Genomic DNA, 23,799 nt, shown 5'->3' with positions numbered 1-23,799 from the left:
TGCTATTTAGAACACAAAACATGTCATATTAATTTTGTGGAGTCTCCAATTTATTTCTTATAGATACAAATAATGTACCACAAATTGAGAAAGTGACTCTCTGCAGAGTTGTCTGATAGTCTGCCTGCAACTGAAAATATTTTTCATCTTCTAGTTGTGACTTACGCTGATATAACAATGTAAGCTGACCCGCAACCTCTTGAATCAGAGTGCTTTTAGTTGGATTCCCAATGAAATGAAATAGTTGCCTAATCTTTTCATAACATGCAGCAAGATTAAAACTATTTAAATGACTCCACTCATCTGCAGATAAGCTGATGAGATTGGCTACGACAACCTTCTGCCTCTCTGTGTCTGCCTGGTTCACCATAGGTGTAGCTTCAGATGTGAGACGTTCTCACTCCATCTTGCTAACACAAAACAAACACAAGTTATGACAAAACTTTCAAAATAACACAAGATCCACTCTGTGCACGCTTAGCTATGCATGTATGTTTAAATACACATTAATCAAATACTTATTTGAATGTGCAGAAACAGGTGGCTTACGACAACACTATTCTTTCAGTGTTCAAATGTTTAAAAATGACTAGCTCTGTAGCGCCTGCTTGACTTTTCTTAGGAATTACTAGCACTTTAATACCCCGTTTACACTACCCTTTTTTAACCGAGCCGAGACCAGTCCGAGCTCGGTAACACTCGGTAAACGGTAAGCAGACTGAACTGAACCGAGCTAGACATAACCGGACCGCGCTAAATGCAGACCAGTTCCTGGTGTGGTCCCGGTTAACTGATAATGAAGAGCGCATGAGCAGACCGCGTCATCCCCTTACAGTCAGCTGACTGTCCACGTTTTTTCTAGCGTGTCTGGCTGCACGTCCCGATTCACACTCCATTCAGACAAATTTCAGACATTCATAATAATACTAGCTTCCTTACCGTTGTTATGCCAGAAGCTGTTTGAATATCCTTATTATTATTATTTATTATAATTTGGTATTATAATTTAAGTAATAAATCATTCAACTCAAAATTCCGCTATAACAAATATAGTTCAAATGGTGGTGATGTTAGCTATAAGCTTGTAAGGATTTATACTACTAATGCATTAGTTAATTTGCTGTTATGAACTCATTTATGCTGGAATAAATGATCTGGTCGGACTTTTAACCGACAAGGTTTATCCAGCAGGCTGTGAGAACCCCAATGTAACTGCAATTAGAGTTTAAATCCTTATTCCTTATCACCATCCAATGATATTGTCTCTGTATTAATATCAGATGTTAACTCCAAAGGAGGTTAGCTCTGAATTCTGAATAACCAGGCAACTGTGAATTAGACTGAACACAAAACAATTTCTATTCCGCAGTTGTTGTTTTTATTGAACCAAAAGCAATTCCCTGTTACAGTAATTCTCTGATTCAAAGACTTTGGAAATCTTACTCACTACTAAACTACACATGCAAAATATATGTGGAAATAAAATAACAAACAAAAACAAATTAACACCACATTTCAGTCACCCGACACCCTTCCAAGATGGCGACTATGATGAAGTATGATCTACCAATTTGCGTGATGCGTGAGGGGAGGTCCTAATGACGTAACCACGCTTACACTGATGGGGTAATACCTCGCTTCGAGAGGGCGTGGCTAACTGGGGAGTTTAAACGGAGACCGCGAACTGAGCTCGGACAAAAAGATTGCACCTGCTGATAAGCAAAGCAAAGATGGAACAAAGAGAGAGGAAAAGGATGAAAAAGTTGAAGAATCGACTCACGGCGGAGTCTCCACGGACCACAAAATCAAACAACAGCCAAGTCACTTTCACAAATACATGCACATACAAAGAAAATATTCAGCAAAATAAATCCAACTTCGTTGTGGAGTAAAAAGCATCAACCTACACCTACAATATTCCTACACCTGCCCAGGCACTTCTAAACACCCTGTGGGTGAAAAAGAAATAAAAGGGGAGAACCCCTTTACTTTGAGGTGATCCAGGAGTGAAGTCCCGGCTTCGGGGTCCGTGAGCGCTCCGACTAACGCGGCGTCCTGAATGCGTCTTGACTGCGCGGCTGCAGTTGCAGACAGGAGCGAGCAGCAGAGGGGACGGAATGAGGAGGCTCCTTCGTCTCTTCCTCCGGGCTTACAGTCGCTTTGTTGGCCAAACAAAGCGGGGTCCTCTTTAGATCACTGGGAGATAAGGCGGCTCTCAGATCAGAGGGAATTAAAAGTACTTTTTAAGTCGACCTCCTGCATCAGCAGGGATAAAGTTTGCTTCGAAAAGTCTTGGTCCAGCGAGAAACTCGAGCACGTGGCGTGGGATTGCCCCAACGCAGTGAAACAGCAGTGTTGTAGTCAAGTCACTATGCCTCGAGTCCGAGTCCAGGTTCGAGTCTCCAGTGTTCAAGTCCGAGTCAAGTCCAAGTCATTAAAAAAAAAAATCCGAGTCGAGTCCGAGTCGAGTCCACTACTCATCCGAGTCAAGTCCGAGTCGAGTCACTATTGATCCAAGTTCGTTGTAGGAACATGCCGTGACGTGTGATGTATGACATGAAGCAGTAACATTCCATTGCACTAATAACTCTTTCGCTGTGGTTACCCTTGGTTTTACTCGGTAAAACGACTGCTTTTTCCAAGTCTAAGACGTCTCCTAATCATGGTTTTTAAACATTGTTGTTATGGAACGTGCAACAGCGACTCGAGGTACGCTGATAGGCCGCATATGAAGGATGTTAAAGCCGCAAGCGGCGTCGATCGGCCCTCGCAGCCAAGCGCGCTCCGGCCTATTGCCGGCCGGCGGGCGGGGTTCGCGCACCGCCGGCCGCCTGCCACCGCAGATGCTGTCACGCATTTTCCTCGCCCGTCCACCGGGCGATTCCCACAAACGCGTTCGGCAGCGTTCCCCCATTACTCACAACAAATCTGGTGCAGATCGGTCGGTGCAGCGAGGAGATACAGCCGTTGGATAATGATAATGCATTTGGCCACTGGGCCGGACTAAATTGTTCGGCGGGACGGAAAATGTATACCGATTCCTGGACGGTGACTACAAACAGAAAAAAAAACGTCAGATGACGCCATGAACGCCGAGCAGAAGAAAAACATCGACTTACCTTTCTATCAACTCGGCCCGTTGATAGAGAGCTTAGAAAGACTCCAGTCTTTCTAAGCTCTCGACACTCAAGCCATCGTTTGAGCTGAACGCTGGTATGTTGTTCTGCTCTCACACTGTTTGCCCAACCTTAGCAGCAAGGGGCGTTGCTCATGAGATGGTGACGTCACGTGCGTGGTACGACATTTAGATATTAAAATCATACACCAAATAATATTCTAATGACATATAAAAACTATAGCCTAATGATATAAAAAAAGTCTTTTTCTCAATTTCCGAGTCAGAATGATCTGAATGTAGGAGTCCGAGTCCAAGTTCGAGTCATCAGTGCTCAAGTCCAAGTCAAGTCACGAGTCTCTAAATTTAGCTAATGACTCGGACTCGAGTTCGAGTCTCGGACTCGAGTACTACAACACTGTGAAACAGCTGTGTGTCTTCTCAGGTTGGCAGCACGCCAGGGAAGAAGATCGATTTCGGTCTGTTGCTGGGTTTTATAGTCATCACCCTAGCAACCTTATCTCGATCGGCGGCCATTTTGCCGTGTTGCATGATGGGAGTTGGTGGCCATTTTGACCACATTGCATCATAGGGAATGCAGTCCGTCACATCCCGAATTAATGCAGTTTTGTCACGTCCCGTAATGGCATAACACCGTGCCACACGATTTCCAGAGATGATTCTGCTTAGCAGTGTGATGAACCTCAGCGTCTGTCATTGTTTCCGGCGTCTGTAAATCCTTATTAGATGTTCATTTCTCTTATCCACGTCCCAAAAGCCGACTCTCTCCAACCATAACTTCCTGAATGTTACGGGCGGCGGCATTTTTATTTGCTTTGTCCCGCCTTCATTCCCAGAGAGCAGTAGTACCACAGATCGTCACTAGGAGGCGAGGAGCAACCAAGGAACTGGGATAGCGTGATGTGTAAACGGTCGTCAGAACGAGGCTTGGCTTGGTTAACTGATCCAAGCTCGGACTGGTCTTGGCTTGGATCGGTTTAACAAGGGTAGTGTAAATGGGGCTTAAGTTTATGCTTCTCACCTTTCGTTCAAGGGAAATGAGTGATTTAGCTTTATGAGCACCCCCTTGTGCACACAGGCAGGGTGGTACCTCAGATTAATAGGAGTTAAATCTGGAAACAAGTCTGTTCTACAACACAACAAATAAGCTCTTAAGAGAATCTTATGTTACATATTGAGGCATCTAACTCCTCTGGACTCCTCTGGACTGGAAGTTAATTAAAAATGCATAACTGTGTACTTTTCATTTAAGAATTGTGGTTTATGTAAACATGAGGATAAGTCACAGCATCTGGACCCAGATGTGCAACAAAATTTGATTTAGACAGTAAGGTTAACCTTAAGTTAAATTAACTATCAGACTGCTGGTTACACCAAACACTTGATTGATTCATGCATTTAAATTAGGGCTGTCAATCGATTAAAAAAATTAATCTAATTAATTACATACTCTGTAATTAATTAATCTAAATTAATCACATATAATTTTTGCTGTGAAAGTATTTTAAATATTTAAATTCAAATGATTCAATGAATATTCAACATTCTTTTAACAAAGTAAAAAAAAAATCATAAAAAAGGCCTATTCATAAAATATACATCCAAATATTTCCATCTTACATGCTACTTTTACTGAAACATCACGGAGAGAGGGCTTAGTTTTAAAATTGAGCTGTCATTAGAGCAAATTCATAAACAATTGTTTTCAACAGCAGACAAACTGAACTAAACAGATGCCAATGTCAAACTGAACTCACGTCAACAGGAGACATTAACTGAAATAATAATAAAAAAGATAACCTGAATTTAACAGACGTCAACATATTCCATATTCCAATCTACTTTTTAGGCTAATTATACACAATTTAGACCTAGTGCTATTTTAACAAATAAGCATTTTATTAGTTGTTATCTCTTATCTGATGTATTTCTGATGTTTGGCACTTTGTTTTACCTCGTGTTAAAGTGCTCTTTAAATAATGATGACATTCATGATGATTATGATCAGAATAAACTTTTCCATCACCTCCCAGAAGCTGGAAAGAAAAGAGACAAAAACATTTTGTCTCCTTTTCACACCTCACTTAATAACTCTAATATTTTAGTCTAAATACTTTAGCCTAAATATTTTAGGCAAAAATATGACACTTTTTATTTGTTTTTCTTCAATCCCTCGGTGATGTTTAGTAATTTCTGCCAAAGGCTGCAGCATTTTGATTTAATTCATCTGAATGCAGTATTTGCAAGCCATACTCTGTTTGGATGAAAAAAAAAACTGCCTGTGATTGGCTGAAACTGCCGAGAGAGCGCACAGCTGGTGTAGCGCGCGAGGAGAAATGGAGCTCACCGTGGGGACAGTGGGTTGAGAAGAGTTTTTCAGACCATGCCAGACCGGTTCTGAGCGTTGAGAGTTGTTTCACTGCGCGCTTGGATTGGTTCCTGCGCGCTCAAATAGAAGACACGAATATCGCTACACTGTTTCACAGAGTTGAGCGGCAGCGCTGTCTTCTTCTCTGTCTTCTCGCGCCTCCCCTGTGACTCTTTGGCGCCCCCCCCCCAGGGGAGGCGCGCCTCACCGATTAATCTGCGTTATTTTTTTTAATGCGTTATTTTTTTTTTTATTAATTAATCGAAATTAACGCGTTATTTTGACAGCCCTAATTTAAATATATGCTTTTTGTAGTACAATGTATTATCACTAGCTCAGAAACTTTTTGGAGTTAACCTTTTTTGGAGTTAAGTCGAAAAAATGTCATATTCTGATATGTGTGCAGCACAAGTTGTGTTACGAATGCCCACTCAAGTTGGACAGCGAGAGCCAACTTGAACCGTGCCATCAGGCTAGCGAAGTGGAACCACAGTCAAAAAATCCAGGAGCTTTTCAATGACGCAAGCAACACCAGGAGCATGTGGAAAGGCATACGGGCGATCACTGAATACAACACGCCCTCACCCCCGATGGGCGAAGTTGATGCTGACTTTCTTAACGGACTAAATAACTTCTTTGGGAGGTTTGAGGCACTAAACAACACTCCAGCAGTGAAAGCTGTCCCTCATCAGGAAGAGGAGGTGCTCTGCCTTGACACAGCCGACGTGTGGAAGACTCTAAGGAGAGTAAACCCGCGGAAGGCCCCAGGTCCCGACAACATACCTGGACGGGTGCTCAAGGAGTGTGCAGGTCAGTTGGCTGGTGCTCTCACAGACATTTTTAACACCTCGCTGGAGCAAGTCACAGTGCCAGCATGCTTCAAGTCTGCCTCCATCATTCCGGTGCCAAAGAAACCTCAAGTCACCTGTTTCAATGACTACCGGCCTGTTGCACCGACTCCCATCATGATGAAGTGCTTTGAAAGGCTGGTGAAAGAACACATCGTCTCCAGTCTCCCCCCAACACTAGAACCGTTCCAGTTTGCCTACCGACGGAACCGCTCCACTGAGGACGAACACACACGTGCGGATGCTGCTCCTGGACTTCAGTTCAGCGTTCAACACCATCATCCCACAGCACCTGGTAGGAAAATTAGAACATCTGGGCTTCAGCACACCCCTTTGCAACTGGCTGCTAGACTTCCTCACCAACAGACCTCAGTCAGTCCGGGTCGGACAGAACACCTCTGATGTCATCACCCTCAGCACGGGCTCCCCTCAGGGCTGCGTCCTGAACCCCCTGCTGTTCAACCTGATGACTCATGACTGCGTCCCCAGGTTCAGAGACGACAACGACCAGGACTACAGAAAGGAGGTGGAGCAGCTGGTGGGCTGGTGCAGAGACAACAGCCTGATCCTGAACGTGGAGAAGACGAAGGAGATCATCGTCGACTTCAGGAAGAACCGGCCTCACCTCACTCCACTACTCATCAACAGCTCAGCTGTGGAGGTGGTCAGCAGCACCAAATTCCTGGGGGTGCACATCACGGACAACCTCACCTGGTCTGTGAACACCACGTCACTGATGAAAAGGGCACAGAAGCGACTGTACTTCCTGCGGAGGATGAGGAGAGCCCACCTGCCCCTGTCCATCCTCACGACTTTCTACAGAAGCACCATAGAGAGCATTCTGACCAGCTGTCTCTCTGTGTGGTGTGGAGGCTGCAGTGCCTCCGACTGGAAGAATGTGAGGAGAGTGGTGAGGACAGCAGAAGAGATCATCGGGGCTCCTCTTCCCTGTATTAAGGACATTTCATCTCAGCGCTGCGTGGCCCGAGCCCATAACATCATCAGAGACCTCACACACACCCACCATGGACTGTTCTCCCTGCTGCCCTCTGGGAAGAGGTTTCGCAGCATCCGCTGCAGGTCCACCAGGTTCTGCAAAAGCTTTTTTCCTGTTGCGATCAGACTGTTGAACTGCTGAAGCTATAAACTGGACTCTGTACCACATTCACATATTGCATCCTTATCTAGCATTAAAAATGCTGCCGAACTCTCAGTTTCTAAAATGCATTTTTGCACAAATCATTTCTGCACATACAAATGGTTTTTAAAAATACTCACCTGTACACTGTGATCGTACACTGTCTCTTTCTCCTGAATTGTTTACATTGCAATTGTTTACTGTTAAATCCCTGCTGCACTTTATTCTGTAATTTACTGTAATTTTCAAGCTGTATGCAAACGAAATTTCGTTCTGTACGCACTTTGTGCATACAAAATGACAAATAAAGTTGTCTAAGTCTAAGTCTAAATCATGGGACGCTAATTGTTGTGCTATTATTACTCACTGTTCTAAGTTATTTAATGTTATAATAAATATTTCTCGGTCTGTTGGGTATTGTCCGGTGACCAGTGCCGGCCCGAGCCTCTTGGGGGCCCTAAGCAGAATTTCATTTGGGGGCCCCCCTCCCACCACGCAGAATCACTTATGCTAGAACATTACTGACACAAATGTCACACTATAATGTTATAGCAAATATTATAAACGAATACAGTAAGGTTATGTATTAATACTAAATAAATAAACAATAGGGGGTTTTCAGGTGACGTCACGCTCACGTGACTACTCAGCGCGTTCGCCATATTGGGTGGCAGTCATTTCACACCGTTGACCCTGCATTGTATGACGCCTTAGGCAGTATTGAAAGGGAACAATGGGGAAAACGTGTTTAATGGTTGGTTGCACGGCCCGTGGAGGTGGAGAACAACGCTCTTTCTATCGCCTACCAGCCGTACTCATGAATCAATGTGAAAAAACAAAACAGCTCTCTGAACAACGCCGTCACCTATGGCTGACACGGATATCCAGGTCCGATTTAGACGGTGTTAAGCTGGAATATGCCAGAGTCTGCGGTGCTCACTTTGTCACAGGTAATTAACTGTTAAGCATTTAAAACATGTAAGAATATATTAATAATAGGGCTTGGGCGTCATGTTGACTGCCTCCGCCGCCGCTACTCAGACTACTACCTATGACTACCGCGTACTGTACTCCCTCTCAGCCGTGTTTTAATTTGATTAATTTCACCTAGGGCTGGGCAACGATTAAAATATTTAATCGCGATTAATCGCCCTGATTAATCGCGATTAATCGCGATTAATCGCATTGTATTTACAAACTCCAAAAATGAATTCAAAAGTAGTGTAAAGAGCACTTTTATTTTAATGTTCTGCTGCCATATGAACAAAAGTGTTGTAACATTTGTAGCACTTATTTTATACTGGATATTTTCAACCCATCTATTGAATTTAGTGCACTAGTTGATCTTTTCTTCATAAGAGAACAGCAAGCACTGCAGCCAAAATATGGCCTTTTTTGACCTGCTGTATATTAGCCAGTCCCTAAGCTTGATGTATCATGAAACTGTTGACCTTTTGGGTTTTGTGGTTTTTATTTTATTATTACAATTAAATAATAATAATAATAATAATAATAATAATAATAATAATAATAATAATAATAATAATAATGTTATGTTCAGTGTTTTTTCGCTAATCCACCTCTTATATATTTCAATCCTTATGTAATTTTGTCTGTGTTGTGTGCACCTGCCTGTTGCTTTAATCCTATAAATTTCCCCGTCGTGGGATAAAAAAAGGATTTGCTAATGTTATCTTATCTTAAATAACACTTTTTAATATATGTACTGGGTTCTTTCAAGGTCTTAATTACATGTTATGTGTGGGCTCCAGTAACATCCATCCATCCATCCATCCATCCATCCATCCATCCACTGATCTACCTGGATGTTCCCTGGAGGACTGAAACGCCTCAGTCAGAGATGAGATGAGAGAAGTTTCGTCTCCTCTCTCCGTTTCTGGGGCTCCACGTTTTCATGTTTTTTCACGTGCTTAGATAAATTTGTTGTGTTTCCACTGAAATTAACCGGCTTTTTACAAAACATACAGCTTGATTTCATTTACGGTATTAAAATAAAGCCAAACGGTGCTACTTCCCCCTGTTCATGTTTTTCCGCTGCTGCGTCTCTCTCAGCTGTTTGTTTGTTAAGTTTGTGTGAGAGCTGAGTGGGCGGGCCAGGCTGAGCCTGCGTGCTGATTGGCTGGCGCCGCTGAGCCATGTACGAGAGGGGAGGGGGAGTGGGAGAGTGCTGCCGTGACAGCGCGCTGCAGTCAGCGCGCCTGCTGACTGACACTGACAGAAAGCATGTGAGCAACATGCGTTAATGCGCGATAAAATAAATATCGCCGTTAATAGTCTAATGAATTAACGCGAAATTAACGCGTTAACTTGCCCAGCCCTAATTTCACCTTAACTTGATTTCAACCATGGTAAACCGTTGCTGTTGTGGGCTGTAACAGCGCAACACATGATCGCCATGGGAAAAACATAGAAAATGGGTTAACTTTCCACCGCTTTCCTGCCTGGAGGCGCAACCACGGAGAACAAGTGTCAGAGATAACAAAGAGTCGTCGGCTCGCTTGGATCGCGGCTTTAAGACTACCGATCATAACTTTCCACAGTATCCCGATGTCAATGAGAGTGTGTTCTAAACCTTTGAAACACATAGCAGCTAGTTAAAAGTACATTACATGCGTGAGTGGCTGTCACAGGCAGAGTGCAGGCTATCCTGAGAGCTACCCAAAGATTTGGGTAAAGCTCACACATCTCATTTTGTGAGAGGTATGTGAGAAGCTCAAAGGCAGTCTTCATAGTTTGGGGAAGTTCAGGAAGACTCTCTATCTCTAATGCCAGTGCGCTGCCATCAATATCAGCCTCCTCTCCACAAGAGAGTTTTTCCCCAAGAAGCTCACATTGTTCCCTCCAGACCTTTTGATTTAGCTCCCTAAAATTGAGCAGCACTCCAAAGTTTAACCTCACTTAGAGACTTAAATCTATCCTCCAATGACTGAATGCTACAGTCCACTACAGCATTAAAAAATGACACTTGCAGCCTCTTCGTAGCATCCACTATAGGCGCATCTGCAGCCTCATAGGCAAAGTGCCTTTTTGTAGAATACAACCGCTTCTCTTTCAGCACTGCTTCTGTGTTCATCCACTCAGAAATTTCTTTAGCAGATGTCTGTGCATCACAGAAGCCTGTTGCTTTATGAAATTTTTATTCAGGTCAGGAAGGGATCGGCAAGACACAAATAAGAACACAAACACTGTTTCTATTAGGATAATAGCGCCCATATTTATTATTCCCCACAGAATACAGCAAGACAAACAGCAAGCTCTTCACACACGCCAAATAGCAAGCACTTAAAGCCGACAAGCTTTTAAACAGGCATGATGTTCCATCTCTTACCATATAGGACTGGGAAGTCGGTCAGTCCGGTTAGAGCACAATCCACGTGGCCGGGCGTCCACACAACCCACGGCTGACTTCAACGAATGAGGGTGGTTCCCTCCTTTTTATTAACCTGACTTTAGCCATATGGATTTCGCTCCGCCTAGCTCCACTTACATCCGTCTGGCACCTCGTCATAGGAATTGCCTTTTTTGAAGGCTGGGCCTTATCAAAAATCCTTGCATATGATTGGATAAGCCACTTGTCTGTCATCTTTATCGACGTGCTATTTCAACCACTCACACCAAAGCTAACCCGTGACGCTGTGAGAACGACGCAGGAAAAAACTAAACTTTTTTTTAATTCTTTTTTTATGTGTTTGCGGCTCTAGTGACACGCGTTTTATTGACAGTGAGCTGACAGGAAGAGGGGGAAGACAGGCGGCAAAGCGCCGCGGGTCGGAGTCGATCCCGGGCCGACCGCGTCGAGGACTAAAGGCCTCCTAATATTGTTTGTGCCAACCACTCCGCCGTGGGCGTGCCCCGGAAAACAAAACTTGCCAAATCCGGTCGGGAGAAGGGCGAAAACATCGTTTCCACCAACAAAAGCCTTCAGAGCCATTCTCTGATGTTCTTTTAATGAAAAAATATTAGGTAGATTGGACAACACGGAAGAAAGAGCAGCATCAATGTTAACGCTTGCTTCCTCGATGCGAGCCGCCATTGCTATCTGAATCAAAACAGCCTCACGTAACGGTCGCTTCTCCACTATGTCACATCTATGAAACTCCAGCCCTGTGTCCTGATTGGCTGGACAATAAAATTGGTTGGAGAAATCACTCTCTATGGGAGAGGTCCCAGATGGATGTAAGTGGAGCGAGGCGGAGCGAAATCCATATGGCTAGAGTCAGGTTACCTTTTTATACCAATAAACAAAGTATCAGATGGGAGCGAGACTGGCCACTTCTCCCTCCCATCTGAGCTGTTCGTCCCGTTTCCAAAACAAAAACCGTTCCCAGCATCTCAGCAGTGTGTGAAGCAAAATAAATTGCAAACTCAAAATAAGGAATACAGAATCAGTCTTTCCCACAACACATTGTCATAGGTTCCCACTACAAGTTAAAAGAAGTTATAGCAAAATAACACATGTTGTTCTTAGTTTTATGTGAGCAACATAACAGGCACGAGCATATATGTTGCTCTTAGTTTAAAAATAACCAGTTTTTCCCAAAATACATTGTCAAAGAACAAAAAACTGCAACTGAAACAAATAAATATACGACACGCACATTAAAATGCCCATTCTCTTCAGTGTAGAGGGTATACTTTTACACCAGCCATTGTTACCCCTCTGACACTAATCAGTCACTCCAGAATTTCTCTAATCTATTTAATCTAATTGAGAATTTATTTGTGTTCATCTTGGAAGTTCCTTAAATATTGTTCCTGTTTGTTCAAACCAGTAAGTCTGACCTTATAGCTTTATGGTTTCCATCTATGTGCCACAAACTGTTTGGAGCTGGAACACAGGATCTTCTACGCTGAACAGTTCAAAGCTGGAATGTGCGCATGAAAATTTCCTGCTGATCAGCACAGCGAATTGCTTCTTGCACTCGTCTTCCTTGAAAAATGAATTAGTCTATAATTAAAACATGTCTGATATGGAGATGATGAATAGAATAAAACAAATATTTCACGCATCAACTGTTATCCGAAAACGCGTACATGGAAGTCAATGGGTCCATGAGGGCACTGGTGGCTTCAACACAGTTAAGAGGGCATTAGATTATTACCATGTGGTTGCTATAAATTTGAAAAATGTATTTTCCTTTCAATCGTGTTTTTTGGGTCCTTTTTACTTTGCATAGAAATGATAAACTATTAGCTCTTTGGCATACAGTAGCTACGTCGTGTCTACAACTGCACAATGTGTTTATCAGTGCCATCATAGCACATCTGTTAGACTTACTCTGGATCTGAATACCTCAAGCATTCAAGTAGCCTGACATCATCTTGTACCCTGTATTGGGATAACTTAAAATGTCTCGCACAACTCCATCCATCTCATCGTCTCCAATGTTGCTGAATAAATGGGATACTCTACGAGGAAAACAAACACAATGTCTGGTCAGTAGAAAGCAATTGACTATGTTTCTTTAGCAAGCACATAGGTTTTGACCATTCAGGTTACGTCAAAAAAATATACAGCTAATTTACATAAAAATACTTTGACAGCTACAAAATACAGTCACACCATTTGCTGAAAGTGAGGTTCACCACACTGATGGAAAATTGTCCAGACCAATTTCTGACACTAATGTAGACTATTACATATTTTAAGAGAATTAGTACCAGAGCTATGTTGAAAGCCGTATAATGTTGGAAATTAACACAGTCATAATTATTCTCCTCATGCAGTCTACTTACTTATACAAAATTGATAAATTTAAATATAAAGAATGTAGCTCATAAGTTAAAATGGAACTATACGCGTCCGGGTTAAAGGCTTATCATACTTAATAAGTCACGATGTGTACATTTGAACACATGTAAGATGTTTCATTGCAATTTGGAACTATAATGAAAATGGAAAATACTACTGGGTTCAAAGTAGCAACAGAAACACCACACGTAGTTCCGTAATACCATAGTCAGCCATCCGCCGGTAAACTGTTCTTTTACTGACCCGAAAAAATCCAAGGCCTCAGCAGGCAACAAATATCCTGTTCTTCCAACAGTTGTTGGCCACACACCACCTCCTACGAAATCTGTAGAACTAAGAGGTCAGCTTAATTTTCCATATCTGCAGCTAACTAAAATAGCCTTTCCTTCAAAATATTTTAAATATATATATTTATATATATATATATATATATATATATATATATATATATATATTAGGGCTGTCAAAATAACGTTTATTTCGATTAATTAATTTAAAAAACGCAAATTAATCGTATAGGGTAGTTCACTGCCATTGTTTTCATCCGGGTTTTTTTGCGCCTGCGCGCCGGTCTGGAAGGCAGATGGCGAGCACAGCGGCAGACGCCAACAGAGCAAACAACGAGTTCTCGACGTATTTTTCTTTAGGTAACGTATCACAAGATCGTTTTAAGAGTAAGTTGATGGTTGATGGTATCAGATTGCCAGATACAGTCCAGATAGCGAGTCTGTGAATGCTGGCAAAACGATTTAGTCCGGCCCGATGGCCAAATGCATTATCATTATTCAACGGCTGTATCTCCTCTCTGCATCGATCGATCTGCACTAGATTTTTTGTGAGTCGTGGGCGAGCGCTGCTCAACGCGTTTGTGTGTATCGCCCGGTGGACTTCTGCGGTGGCTGGCGGCCGGCGGTGCGCGAAGGCGCTTGGCTGCAGGGCTGATCGACGCCGCTTGCGGCTTTAATTATTTAAGCAGGACAATGACCAGTGCAAAATTAAGTTGTATTTACCGGAGATGAAGTGTAGACTGCAAATTCTTTCGGGGTATGATGGCTCCCACAGTCCATTGGGATTTGTCTGCCTGGGTCCTTTTTCACTGAAAATATCCATTTCTTTGTTCGTCTTTCGGTAAATAAAAGAAACGTACATCCAACGATTTGGAATGCCTCGGTGTGGCATAAACTAAAAGCATGCTCTAATTCACCCGTTTTGTCACGGTGTTTGGCGAGAACAGTCCTGCTTTTTCCTACCGGCGTAACCCGGAAGTAGCGCGTGGGTCACTTTACTGTTGTAAAGTGTTGATATTGAGGGGAGTGTTCATTTATTTTCATTGTGTCCCCTACGTTACTGTGTGCCACATATGCCACAACCACACATGGTTGTCAGGCATGAAATGTGAATAAGAGTTTTTGAACTTTAATTTATCTAATGCTGATTATTCATTGAATCATTTGAATTTAAATATTTAAAATACTTTCACAGCAAAAATTATATGCGATTAATTTAGATTAATTAATTACAGAGTATGTAATTAATTACAGAGTATGTAATTAATTAGATATTTTTTTTAATCGATTGACAGCCCTAATATATATACATATATCCCATCCATCCATCCATTGTCTTCCGCTTATCCTGGGTCGGGTCGCGGGGGTAGCAGCTTCAGTAGGGAGGCCCAGACGTCCCTCTCTTCAGCCACTTGGGCCAGCTCCTCAGGAGGAATCCCAAGGCGTTCCCAGGCCAGCCGAGAGACATAGTCCCTCCAGCGTGTCCTGGGTCTTCCCCTGGGCCTCCTCCTGGTGGGATGTGCCTGGAACACCTCACCAGGGAGGCATCCAGGAGGCATCCTGACCAGATGCCCGAGCCACCTCAACTGGCTCCTCTCGACATGGAGGAGCAGCGGCTCTACTCTGAGTCCTCCCCGGATGACTGAGCTCCTCACCCTCTCTCTAAATGAGAGCCCAGACACACTACGGAGAAAACTCATTTCAGCCGCTTGTATCCGGGATCTCATTCTTTCGGTCACGACCCAAAGCTCGTGACCATAGATGAGGGTAGGAACGTAGATCGACCGGTAAATCGAGAGCTTCGCCTTTTGGCTCAGGATCGGTACAGCGCCCACTTCACAGCAGACGCTGCACCCGCTCCATCTTCCCCTCATTCGTGAACAAGACTGCAAGATACTTGAACTCCTCCACTAGGGGCAGCACATCCTCCCCAACCCGGAGAAGGCACTCTACCCTTTTCCGGTTCAAGACCATGGTCTCGGATTTGGAGGCACTGATATTCATCTCAGCCGCTTCACACTCGGCTACGAACCGCTCCAGTGAGAGCTGTAGATCACGCCCAGATGAAGCCAATAGAACCACGTCATCCACGAATAGCAGAGACGCAATCCTAAGGCCACCAAAACGGATCCCCTCAACACCTTGGCTGCGCCTAGAAATTCTGTTCATAAAAGTTATGAACAGAATCGGTGACAAAGGGCAACCTTGGCGGAGTCCAACTCTCACCGGAAACGAGTCCGACTTACTGCCGGCAATGCGGACCAGACTCTGACACCGGTCGTACAGAGACCTGACAGCCCTTATTAAAGGGCCCGGTACTCCATACTCCCAGAGTACCCCCCACAGGACCCCTCGAGGGACACGGTAGAATACCTTCTCCAGATCCACAAAACACATGTAGACTGGTTGGGCAAACTCCCATGCCCCCTCCAGAATCCTGCTGAGGGTGTAGAGCTGGTCCAGTGTTCCACGGCCAGGACGAAAACCACACTGCTCTTCCTGAATCCAGGAGTCGACTATCCGACGGACCCTCCTTTCCAGAACCCCTGAGTAGACCTTCCCAGGGAGGCTTAAGAGTGCGATTCCTCTGTAATTGGTTCATTGTCCAAAACAATCAGCAAACATGACAAAATAGGAACACAGCCTTGATCAAGGCTTCAAACCTGTGCTTAGTTTGTTTATCAGGCTAAATGACTGTTGAGAGCATGAAGTGCTTCTTCTTGTCAGATGTGTGACAAACTTAAGTATGTTTATGTGAAACGTAGAGAAGTCAGCAACATTGTTGTTAGAAGTAAAAAGAACACATTAGATTCATGTTTGTCAAACCACAGGAAGTCCCTTCTTATCTCCTGAATGTTTTTTGAAAATATCTTGACTTGTTCTCATTTCCTCTGGACAGGATCTCATATTTCTGACTCTGAAATCTTCAGCCACATCAGTAGGTTTTTAAAAGCCAAAGCAGCAGCACAACCTGGATAATTACATTTGGAAAGTAAGTTCTTTATTTTTATTCTTTATTCATTTTGCCAAAGGAATCCTCTCAGTCTCATTTACTGGTGATTTATTAAATACCTTTTATTCTTTTCATCCTTTATCTTTTACATATGCAGTAAAATGTAATTTAATGAAAACTTCTGTTTTAATAAGTTTATATCAAATATGATATAACTGCAGCAACTGTTAAAATAATTACATTTACGTTAAGAACAAATGTCTAATATAGAAACTGAGCATGAAAATTAAGTCATATTGTTCTACAGAATCCGTCACTATATTGAGAAGATGAGGTTTGGGTTTCTCTTCTGTGTTTTTTGCCTGATGATTTCCATGAGCTCCAGTCAACTGCAGGATCCTCCTGGTGAAAAATGTGAAAGAGGGCCCCCTGGACCACCTGGACCAGTTGGATTCCCTGGACGCCCTGGACTCCCTGGACCCCGTGGACCCCGCGGATTTCCAGGTAACAGCTGACAGACCCAGCTAACTCTGACTTTTTCTGAACACCTAAGAACCAAATTCTACATTTTGTGTATAAGAACTTGACCAATAAAATATTTTGCCCTTTTTTAATTTTACATTTTTTTTACAAAGGGCCTCCAGGACCACCTGGACCAATCGTCACGTGTGGACGAGGTAATGGCTGTTAGCTGAAACTGGCCTGAATAAATAAAGTTATGGCAATATTTCATTCATTAAAACATACAGTAAAAGTGAAAGTTTTTAATATTTTTTACCAGGTTGAGTCAACTGTTAAAAGTTACGAAACTCAGACATTTTTCACGGTTATGCAATTTGCGTTATTAGTAGAAGTATACAGGTAGGCACACATTACTGCAGAACAACAAAGAACACAATTCTGAGCCAAATTAACTTAGGTGATCAAATTTGTGGTTTTATCCAGATCTCTTTGGTTCTGTGGAACGGGACGTTGAAAGCCTGATGAAGATCGCTGCAAAGCTGGACGTTGGTGGGTTTTCTTTTAAAGGCTGGTCAGACAATAATTGCAAACAAGCAAATTAACTTTCTGGTATTTATAGTTATTAAGTATACAATGTTCTTCTTCATATCAGTTTTCTATTTTTTTTTTTTCTGTCCATGTATGACATCTAGATATCTATATAGAGTACAAATAACCAAGGAGCAATAATAGTAAACACAATTATAATTTCTTCCAATTGTTTTCTCCTTTTTTCCAGCTATGAGCTTTGACGTTGTGCGGAAGGTGAATCAGAAATACTTTGTGTCCAACAAGGAGAAAGGATCATTCCTGAAGGCTGTGGAGTTCTGCTCCCAACAAGGCTTAGAGCTGGCTCTGCCTCAGAGCGAGGAGGAGAACCGCATACTGATTCAGCTGATTGGTGAAGATGATAAAAGAGCCTGGATCAACATCAACAATAGAAAAGCAGAGGGGAATTTTCAGTCTGATATGAAAAATCGACCTCTGATCTTTACTAATTGGGGGGAAAGACAGCCAGATGAAAGCATTCAGGATACGGGCTGCAGCATGGTGACTGAGAACGGCACCTGGAGAGTGACACCAGACTGTTCTCAGAATATTTACATCATCTGTCAGATCTAGAAAGCTGATCTAACATGCAGCTTCCTCTGTGATGTAGAAACAACCCAGTCCTTAAATAACTTTCCTCTGACAGAACATTTTGCAGGCTTGGTGATGGCTCAGTCCTTGTGCCTTAGCAGAACTTAAACCAGATCAATGCATTCAGACTGCTTTCATTACTTAATCCTGTTCTATACCTAATTTGTCCTTTTAGAGTCTGAACTCAATCCACACAGTGAAAAGTAAGCAGCACCCTAGAAACATTAGACACAAACAATGGTTGCCTCCTTTCCTTACTTAAAACTTTTTGTTTTCATATTGTTGGGTCTTAATTGGTGTCCTGATAAAATGTATAAATATCCTACATGTTTTTAATGTAACCAAAAGGCCAACAAGGCACCTGTATTGTAGTTTTCTTATTCTATACTCAATTGCATGGCATTTGGTAATAGTAAACAAGCCAATAAACTAATCAAAACACCAATTAACCGAGCTTATGTGTTTGTTTAAGGTGGAAAAAGAGAGGCTATATGTAAGAAGCACTTTCAATCTAAACCATGCACTGCATCATCTTCACGTTTCCAGGTGACATTATTTGAGGTGAGTTGCTCGGATCCTGTGCTGTGTGCTGTCGTTCATCCTGTGCCATGGGTAAACCCTGCACTCCCGCTTGTCACTGTTGAGTTTTGAATCCTTTTACTGCAAATCAATTCTATTCTTCCTTTGAGCAGCTCGATGTCCCCTTTAACTCTGATACAAAGCACTTCAGTTCCTGGCTGGACGCATGCTGCAGGAATATTCTGGACACTGTGGCCCCTATGAAAATCATGCAGCCTAAAGCCAAAGCTGAGCCATGGTTTAATGACAAAGCTTGTGCCGTCAGATGGGAATGCTGCAGAGCTAAACAGAAATGGGAAAAAAAGGATAAATTGCAGATTTCATTCCAGATCCTTAAGAAGTGCTGCCGCCAACTATTTATGGCTCTAACACCACTTTTTCCCTCTTTAAAAGCCACTGTTAAATGATATGTTTGTCTATTTATAACAGCCACCAAGAAAAATCTCTCTACAATTACGCTGTTGCGCTGCGCTAAAGGATCCTGTCTATTGCGCAATACGCAATTAATTCGAAAAGCTCTGCAAATTATTCTTGCACCTTCCGCAACAGGTTGCTGTCGTAAAAATGGACATGGCTACGACAGACTTGCCTATCTCCTCCGCTTATACAGCTGCGATCTAATCCTGTTTACATGAAATTAGCCTGCTCGCGACCAGGTTTAAGCTGCCGCACATGTTGCTATGACAGCAAGTCCAGGATGACCTTCGAACAACCAAAAGATCCAAGATCATGCCAAATCATCAACTATCAAATCCAGCTAACTGAGTTAGCGACGTACGAAGAACGGGCCCCAGGAAAGTGACGGGTGGGTCATTGATTTGCATCTGGCTCTGAATGCTCCCAGGAGGATGGGCCTCCCTGTGCTTAAAAACAGCAGTGCTTCAACTACAGGTTGCTCAAGTGCAAGCCGCCAGAACTGACGAAGATTCCTAGGTGTCAATACATTTAAAAAAAAAAAATTGGAGCAAAAGTCTGGCTGCCTCCATTTTAAGTCTGTTTGCTGAGAATTTGCACAGGCATGTTCCATTTTATTCTCATCTAAGCAGAGTGCCACCCTCTAAACTCTGTGGTCTCAAACTCCAGTCTTCGAAGGCCGGTGTCCTGCAACTTTTAAATGTCTCTGCCTCAACACACCTGACTCCAATATGAGTTCATTAGCAGAGCTTTGCAGAGCTTGACTACATGCGATTGAGGTGGTTTATTTTTTGATTTAGGTGTGCAGGGCAAGAAACACTCCTAAATGTTGCAGGACACCCACCCTCGAGGATTTGAGTGTGAGACCATTTTAACCGTTTACGGAGTCATCAACGTGCCTTTTGGCAAACTCACAACATGCCTTCTTTTTTTCAACACTAAGTAATGGCTTTTTCTGGCCACTCTTCCGTCAAGCCCAGCTCTATGGCGTGTATTGCTTATTGTGGACCTATAGGCAGATACTCCAGTCTATGTTGTGGGATTTTGCAACTCCTTCTGTGTTACCTTTAGTCTCCAATTACTCATATGCACATGACAATTTTTTGTTTTTCCATTTATATTCTTTAGGTTTTTCTCAGCTTACTTCACCAACTTAGACTATTTAGTGCAAATCCATCACATAAAACACAATGAAAAAGTACCAGTTGGCATTTGAACACAAAACCTGACTTAATCCTTGACTCTCATTTGGGAAGCTGCCATCATAATAATCACCTTCATCATCATTGCAAGATACATTATAATGAAATGTGCCCTCTGAATTTAACCCATACTTTAAGGAGCAGTGGGATGCCAATGTTCATTACCTGGGGAATATTCTGGCAGTAAGGGTTGAGCTCAAGGACCCAGGGTGGCAGTCAGTGAACGTTGACCCTGGAAGCTTGCAGCCCCTCCAGGTTGCAAGCACCCTGCTCTTGAACCACTTGGCCTCCATCACCACTCAGTCTGCATTGGTTGTAGTAGGTTGGAAGGAAGGTTGAAAAATACTTTGAACAGGAGAGAAAGTGATTCAATAAGGTTGTGGTGTTCTGCTCCCAACAAGATTTGGAGCTGGTTTTACCTGAAGTAAGGAGGGAAACAACATACTGAGGTGCTCTGGGTCATTTACAAAGCTGGAGATTTTCTTGCTAATATTAACAATTTGCCTGTGCCCTTCACTAGGTATTGAAAGGAATATGAAGAGATTCTTTATTATGAAATAAAACAAACTTGACCTTCAATTGGCAAAGCTGATTTGTTTGGAGCCCCTAAAGGGACATGGAGGGAAAAAAAATTGCGAGATCCCCCAAAAGGTTTTCCTATTTCTTTAAGGCAGGGATACGTGCGCGAGCTGCCACTAGAGGGTGCGCAAGATGAAAACTGTAATGGTGGTCTGACTGTTTATTTACCTCAGGATTTCAGCACTTTCAAGGTCCTCCAGGAGTTTCTTCCAGATAAGTGTATCATAAAAATTATATTTTCATACGTTTCCATCAAGGTCTTCTTTTTGTCAGATGTCTGACACACTTCATTATTTTTACATGAAAAAGTGGAGTAGTCAGCTAAATTGTTGTTAGAAGTAAAACACACAATTTAAACACTCGTGTTTGTCACGCCACAGGAAGTCCTTTCTTATCTCTTTCGAAATGTTTTTGATAAATATATCTTGACTAGTTTTCATTTCCTCTGGATGGGATCTCATATTTCTGACCCTGAAATCTTCAACTACATCAGTGGGTGCTTAAAAGCCAAAGCAGCAACACATTCTGGATAACGACATTTGGAAAGTGAGTTTTTATTTGTATTATTTAATCATTGTGCAGTTGTTGGGAGTAATAATCTGTGCTTGTTGGAAACAAATGTAAAATTCAGTTTTTGTAATATTATTACCTAAACTGTTAAACTAAATAGATTTATGTTGAGAAAAAAATTCTAAAATTAAAACTAAAGATTTACTTATTTTGTCTTACAGAATTTGAGAAGATGAGGTTTGGTTTTCTTTTCTGTATTTTTTGCCTGATGATTTCCATGAGCTCCAGTCAACAGCAGGGTCCCCCTGGTGAAAAAGGTGTACCAGGACGTCCTGGACCCCGTGGCCCCCTTGGAGCCCTTGGGTTTCAAGGTAACAGCTCACAAGGCTAACCAATTTGACTCAAGTACCTAAAGTTAGAACTAAAATAATCTGGAGAACTACTAAAGAAATGAAAAATACATTGACCAAAGTCTTCATTTTGTGTAAAATAACCTGCCTTTTTTTGGACTAAGGGCTTGTTGGACTACCTGGGCCGGCCACCACATGTGGACGAGGTAATGACTATTAGCTGAAACTGGCTTGAATAAATTAGGTTATGGCAATGTTTCATTTACTGAAACTCCAGTGCATTGGTGGAAAATTATAATTTTTTTATTTATTTTTTTACCTTGTTTTTATTTTTTTCACTGTTATGCAATTTGGGTTATTAGTGGAACTATACAGGAAAGCACACATTACTGCAGAACAACAGAAACACAGGAATACAGTTCTGAGCCAAATGAACTTAACTGATCAAACCTGTGTTTTTTTCCAGATCTCCTTGGTTCTGTGGGACGGGACGTTGAAAGCCTGATAAAGATCATTGCAAAGCTGGACGATGGTGGGTTTTCTTTTAAAGGCCAATCAGCCAATAATTACACACACACAAAAGCTTTCTAGTATTTATAGTTACTCATGATATAATGTTTTCCTTCATATCAGTTTTCTAGTCGTTTTGTATTTTTTGCCCATGCATGACATAAATCTAGATTTCTATTTGCAGCACAAATAATTGAGGAACAAGAAAAGATAATACAAATGTTTTCTTCTTTTTTCCAGCTATGAGCTTTGACTTTGTGCGGAAGGTGAATCAGAAATACTTTGTGTCCAACAAGGAGAAAGGATCATTCCTGAAGGCTGTGGAGTTCTGCTCCCAACAAGGCTTAGAGCTGGCTCTGCCTCAGAGCGAGGAGGAGAACCGCATACTGATTCAGCTGATTGGTGAAGATGATAAAAGAGCCTGGATCAACATCAACAGTAGAAAAGCAGAGGGGAATTTTCAGTCTGATATGAAAAATCGACCTCTGACCTTTACTAATTGGGGGGAAAGACAGCCAGATGAAAGCATTCAGGATACGGGCTGCAGCATGGTGACTGAGAACGGCACCTGGAGAGTGACACCAGACTGTTCTCAGAATATTTACATCATCTGTCAGATCTAGAAAGCTGATCTAACATGCAGCTTCCTCTGTGATGTAGAAACAACCCAGTCCTTTAATAACTTTCCTCTGACAGAACATTTTGCAGGCTTGTTGATGGCTCAGTCCTTGTGCCTTAGCAGAACTTAAACCAGATCAATGCTTTCAGACTGCTTTCATTACTTAATCCTGTTCTATACCTAATTTGTCCTGTTAGAGTCTGGACTCAATCCACACAGTGAAAAGTAAGCAGCACCCTAGAAACATTAGACACATACATTGTAGAATGGTTGCCTCCTTTCTTTACTTTAAACTTTTTGCTTTCATATTGTTGGGTCTTAATTTGTGCCCTGATAAAATGTATAAATATCCTACATGTTTTTAATGTAACCAAAAGGCCAACAAGGCTCCTCGCTCTCCTCCCACCATGAGCAGCTTCGGTCGCTTGGGGAAGCAGTTCAGACCACCCAGGATCTGCTGCGAGGGCTGTCGGGCCGGATCGGTCAGCTGACGGTTGCTGTCCTCGCCCGCCAGCAGAATCGCCCTTCCGCGGCGCTGCCCAGCGCACCCGGACCGCCGCTGCCCAGCGCACCCGAGCCGTCCGAGGTCTCCAGCGCACCCGAGCCGTCCGAGGTCTCCAGCGCACCCGAGCCGTCCGAGGTCTCCAGCGCACCCGAGCCGTCCGAGGTCTCCAGCGCACCCGAGCCGTCCGAGGTCTCCAGCGCACCCGAGCCGTCCGAGGTCTCCAGCGCACCCGAGCCGTCCGAGGTCTCCAGCGCACCCGAACCGCCATCCGAGGCCTCCACTGTACCTAAGCTTCCTGATTTTCCCAGCGTTCTGGAGACCTGTGATCTTTCCAGTGCTCACGGGTCCTGCCGCTGGTCTCTAGGGTTTCGGCGGCTGCCTGAGCTG

General features: G+C 42.9%; 1 protein-coding gene across 3 annotated transcripts; it reads left to right on the top strand.

Moving 5' to 3' along the window:
* Positions 1–16,496: 16,496 nt before the first annotated feature.
* LOC105924656 (mannose-binding protein C) lies at positions 16,497–23,263 on the top strand. Of its 3 annotated transcripts, XM_036147270.1 has the most exons (5): positions 16,497–16,542; positions 16,811–17,007; positions 17,139–17,180; positions 17,449–17,514; positions 17,744–18,557. In XM_036147270.1, the coding sequence occupies exons 2-5, from the start codon at positions 16,833–16,835 to the stop codon at positions 18,124–18,126; spliced, it is 666 nt and encodes a 221-aa protein (XP_036003163.1). In that variant the 5' UTR covers positions 16,497–16,542; positions 16,811–16,832; the 3' UTR covers positions 18,127–18,557. The 3 variants fall into 3 exon arrangements, with proteins under 3 accessions (XP_036003163.1, XP_036003153.1, XP_036003172.1); XM_036147260.1 differs by lacking the exons at positions 16,497–16,542; positions 17,744–18,557 and adding an exon at positions 22,529–23,263 and having other exon boundaries at positions 16,561–17,007; XM_036147279.1 differs by lacking the exons at positions 16,497–16,542; positions 16,811–17,007; positions 17,139–17,180; positions 17,449–17,514; positions 17,744–18,557 and adding exons at positions 21,650–21,799; positions 21,943–21,984; positions 22,245–22,310; positions 22,529–23,262.
* Positions 23,264–23,799: the final 536 nt, after the last annotated feature.

The sequence above is a fragment of the Fundulus heteroclitus genome, chromosome 2 (genome assembly GCF_011125445.2).
Source record: "Fundulus heteroclitus isolate FHET01 chromosome 2, MU-UCD_Fhet_4.1, whole genome shotgun sequence".
In the NCBI taxonomy this organism is placed as follows: domain Eukaryota; kingdom Metazoa; phylum Chordata; class Actinopteri; order Cyprinodontiformes; family Fundulidae; genus Fundulus; species Fundulus heteroclitus.
The sequence above is the reverse complement of the archived record's forward strand: the minus strand, read 5'-3'. Positions and strand labels throughout refer to the sequence as shown.

What these genes read in the sequence shown, in the direction of transcription:
- LOC105924656 (XM_036147260.1), top strand. Translation starts at nt 16,833, where the DNA reads ATGAGGTTTGGGTTTCTCTTCTGTGTTTTTTGCCTGATGATTTCCATG. An exon ending in AATCGTCACGTGTGGACGAG is followed by an intron (nt 17,181 to 17,448) that starts GTAATGGCTGTT and finishes GGTTTTATCCAG; the next exon opens with ATCTCTTTGGTTCTGTGGAA. An exon ending in CGCTGCAAAGCTGGACGTTG is followed by an intron (nt 17,515 to 22,528) that starts GTGGGTTTTCTT and finishes TCTTTTTTCCAG; the next exon opens with CTATGAGCTTTGACTTTGTG.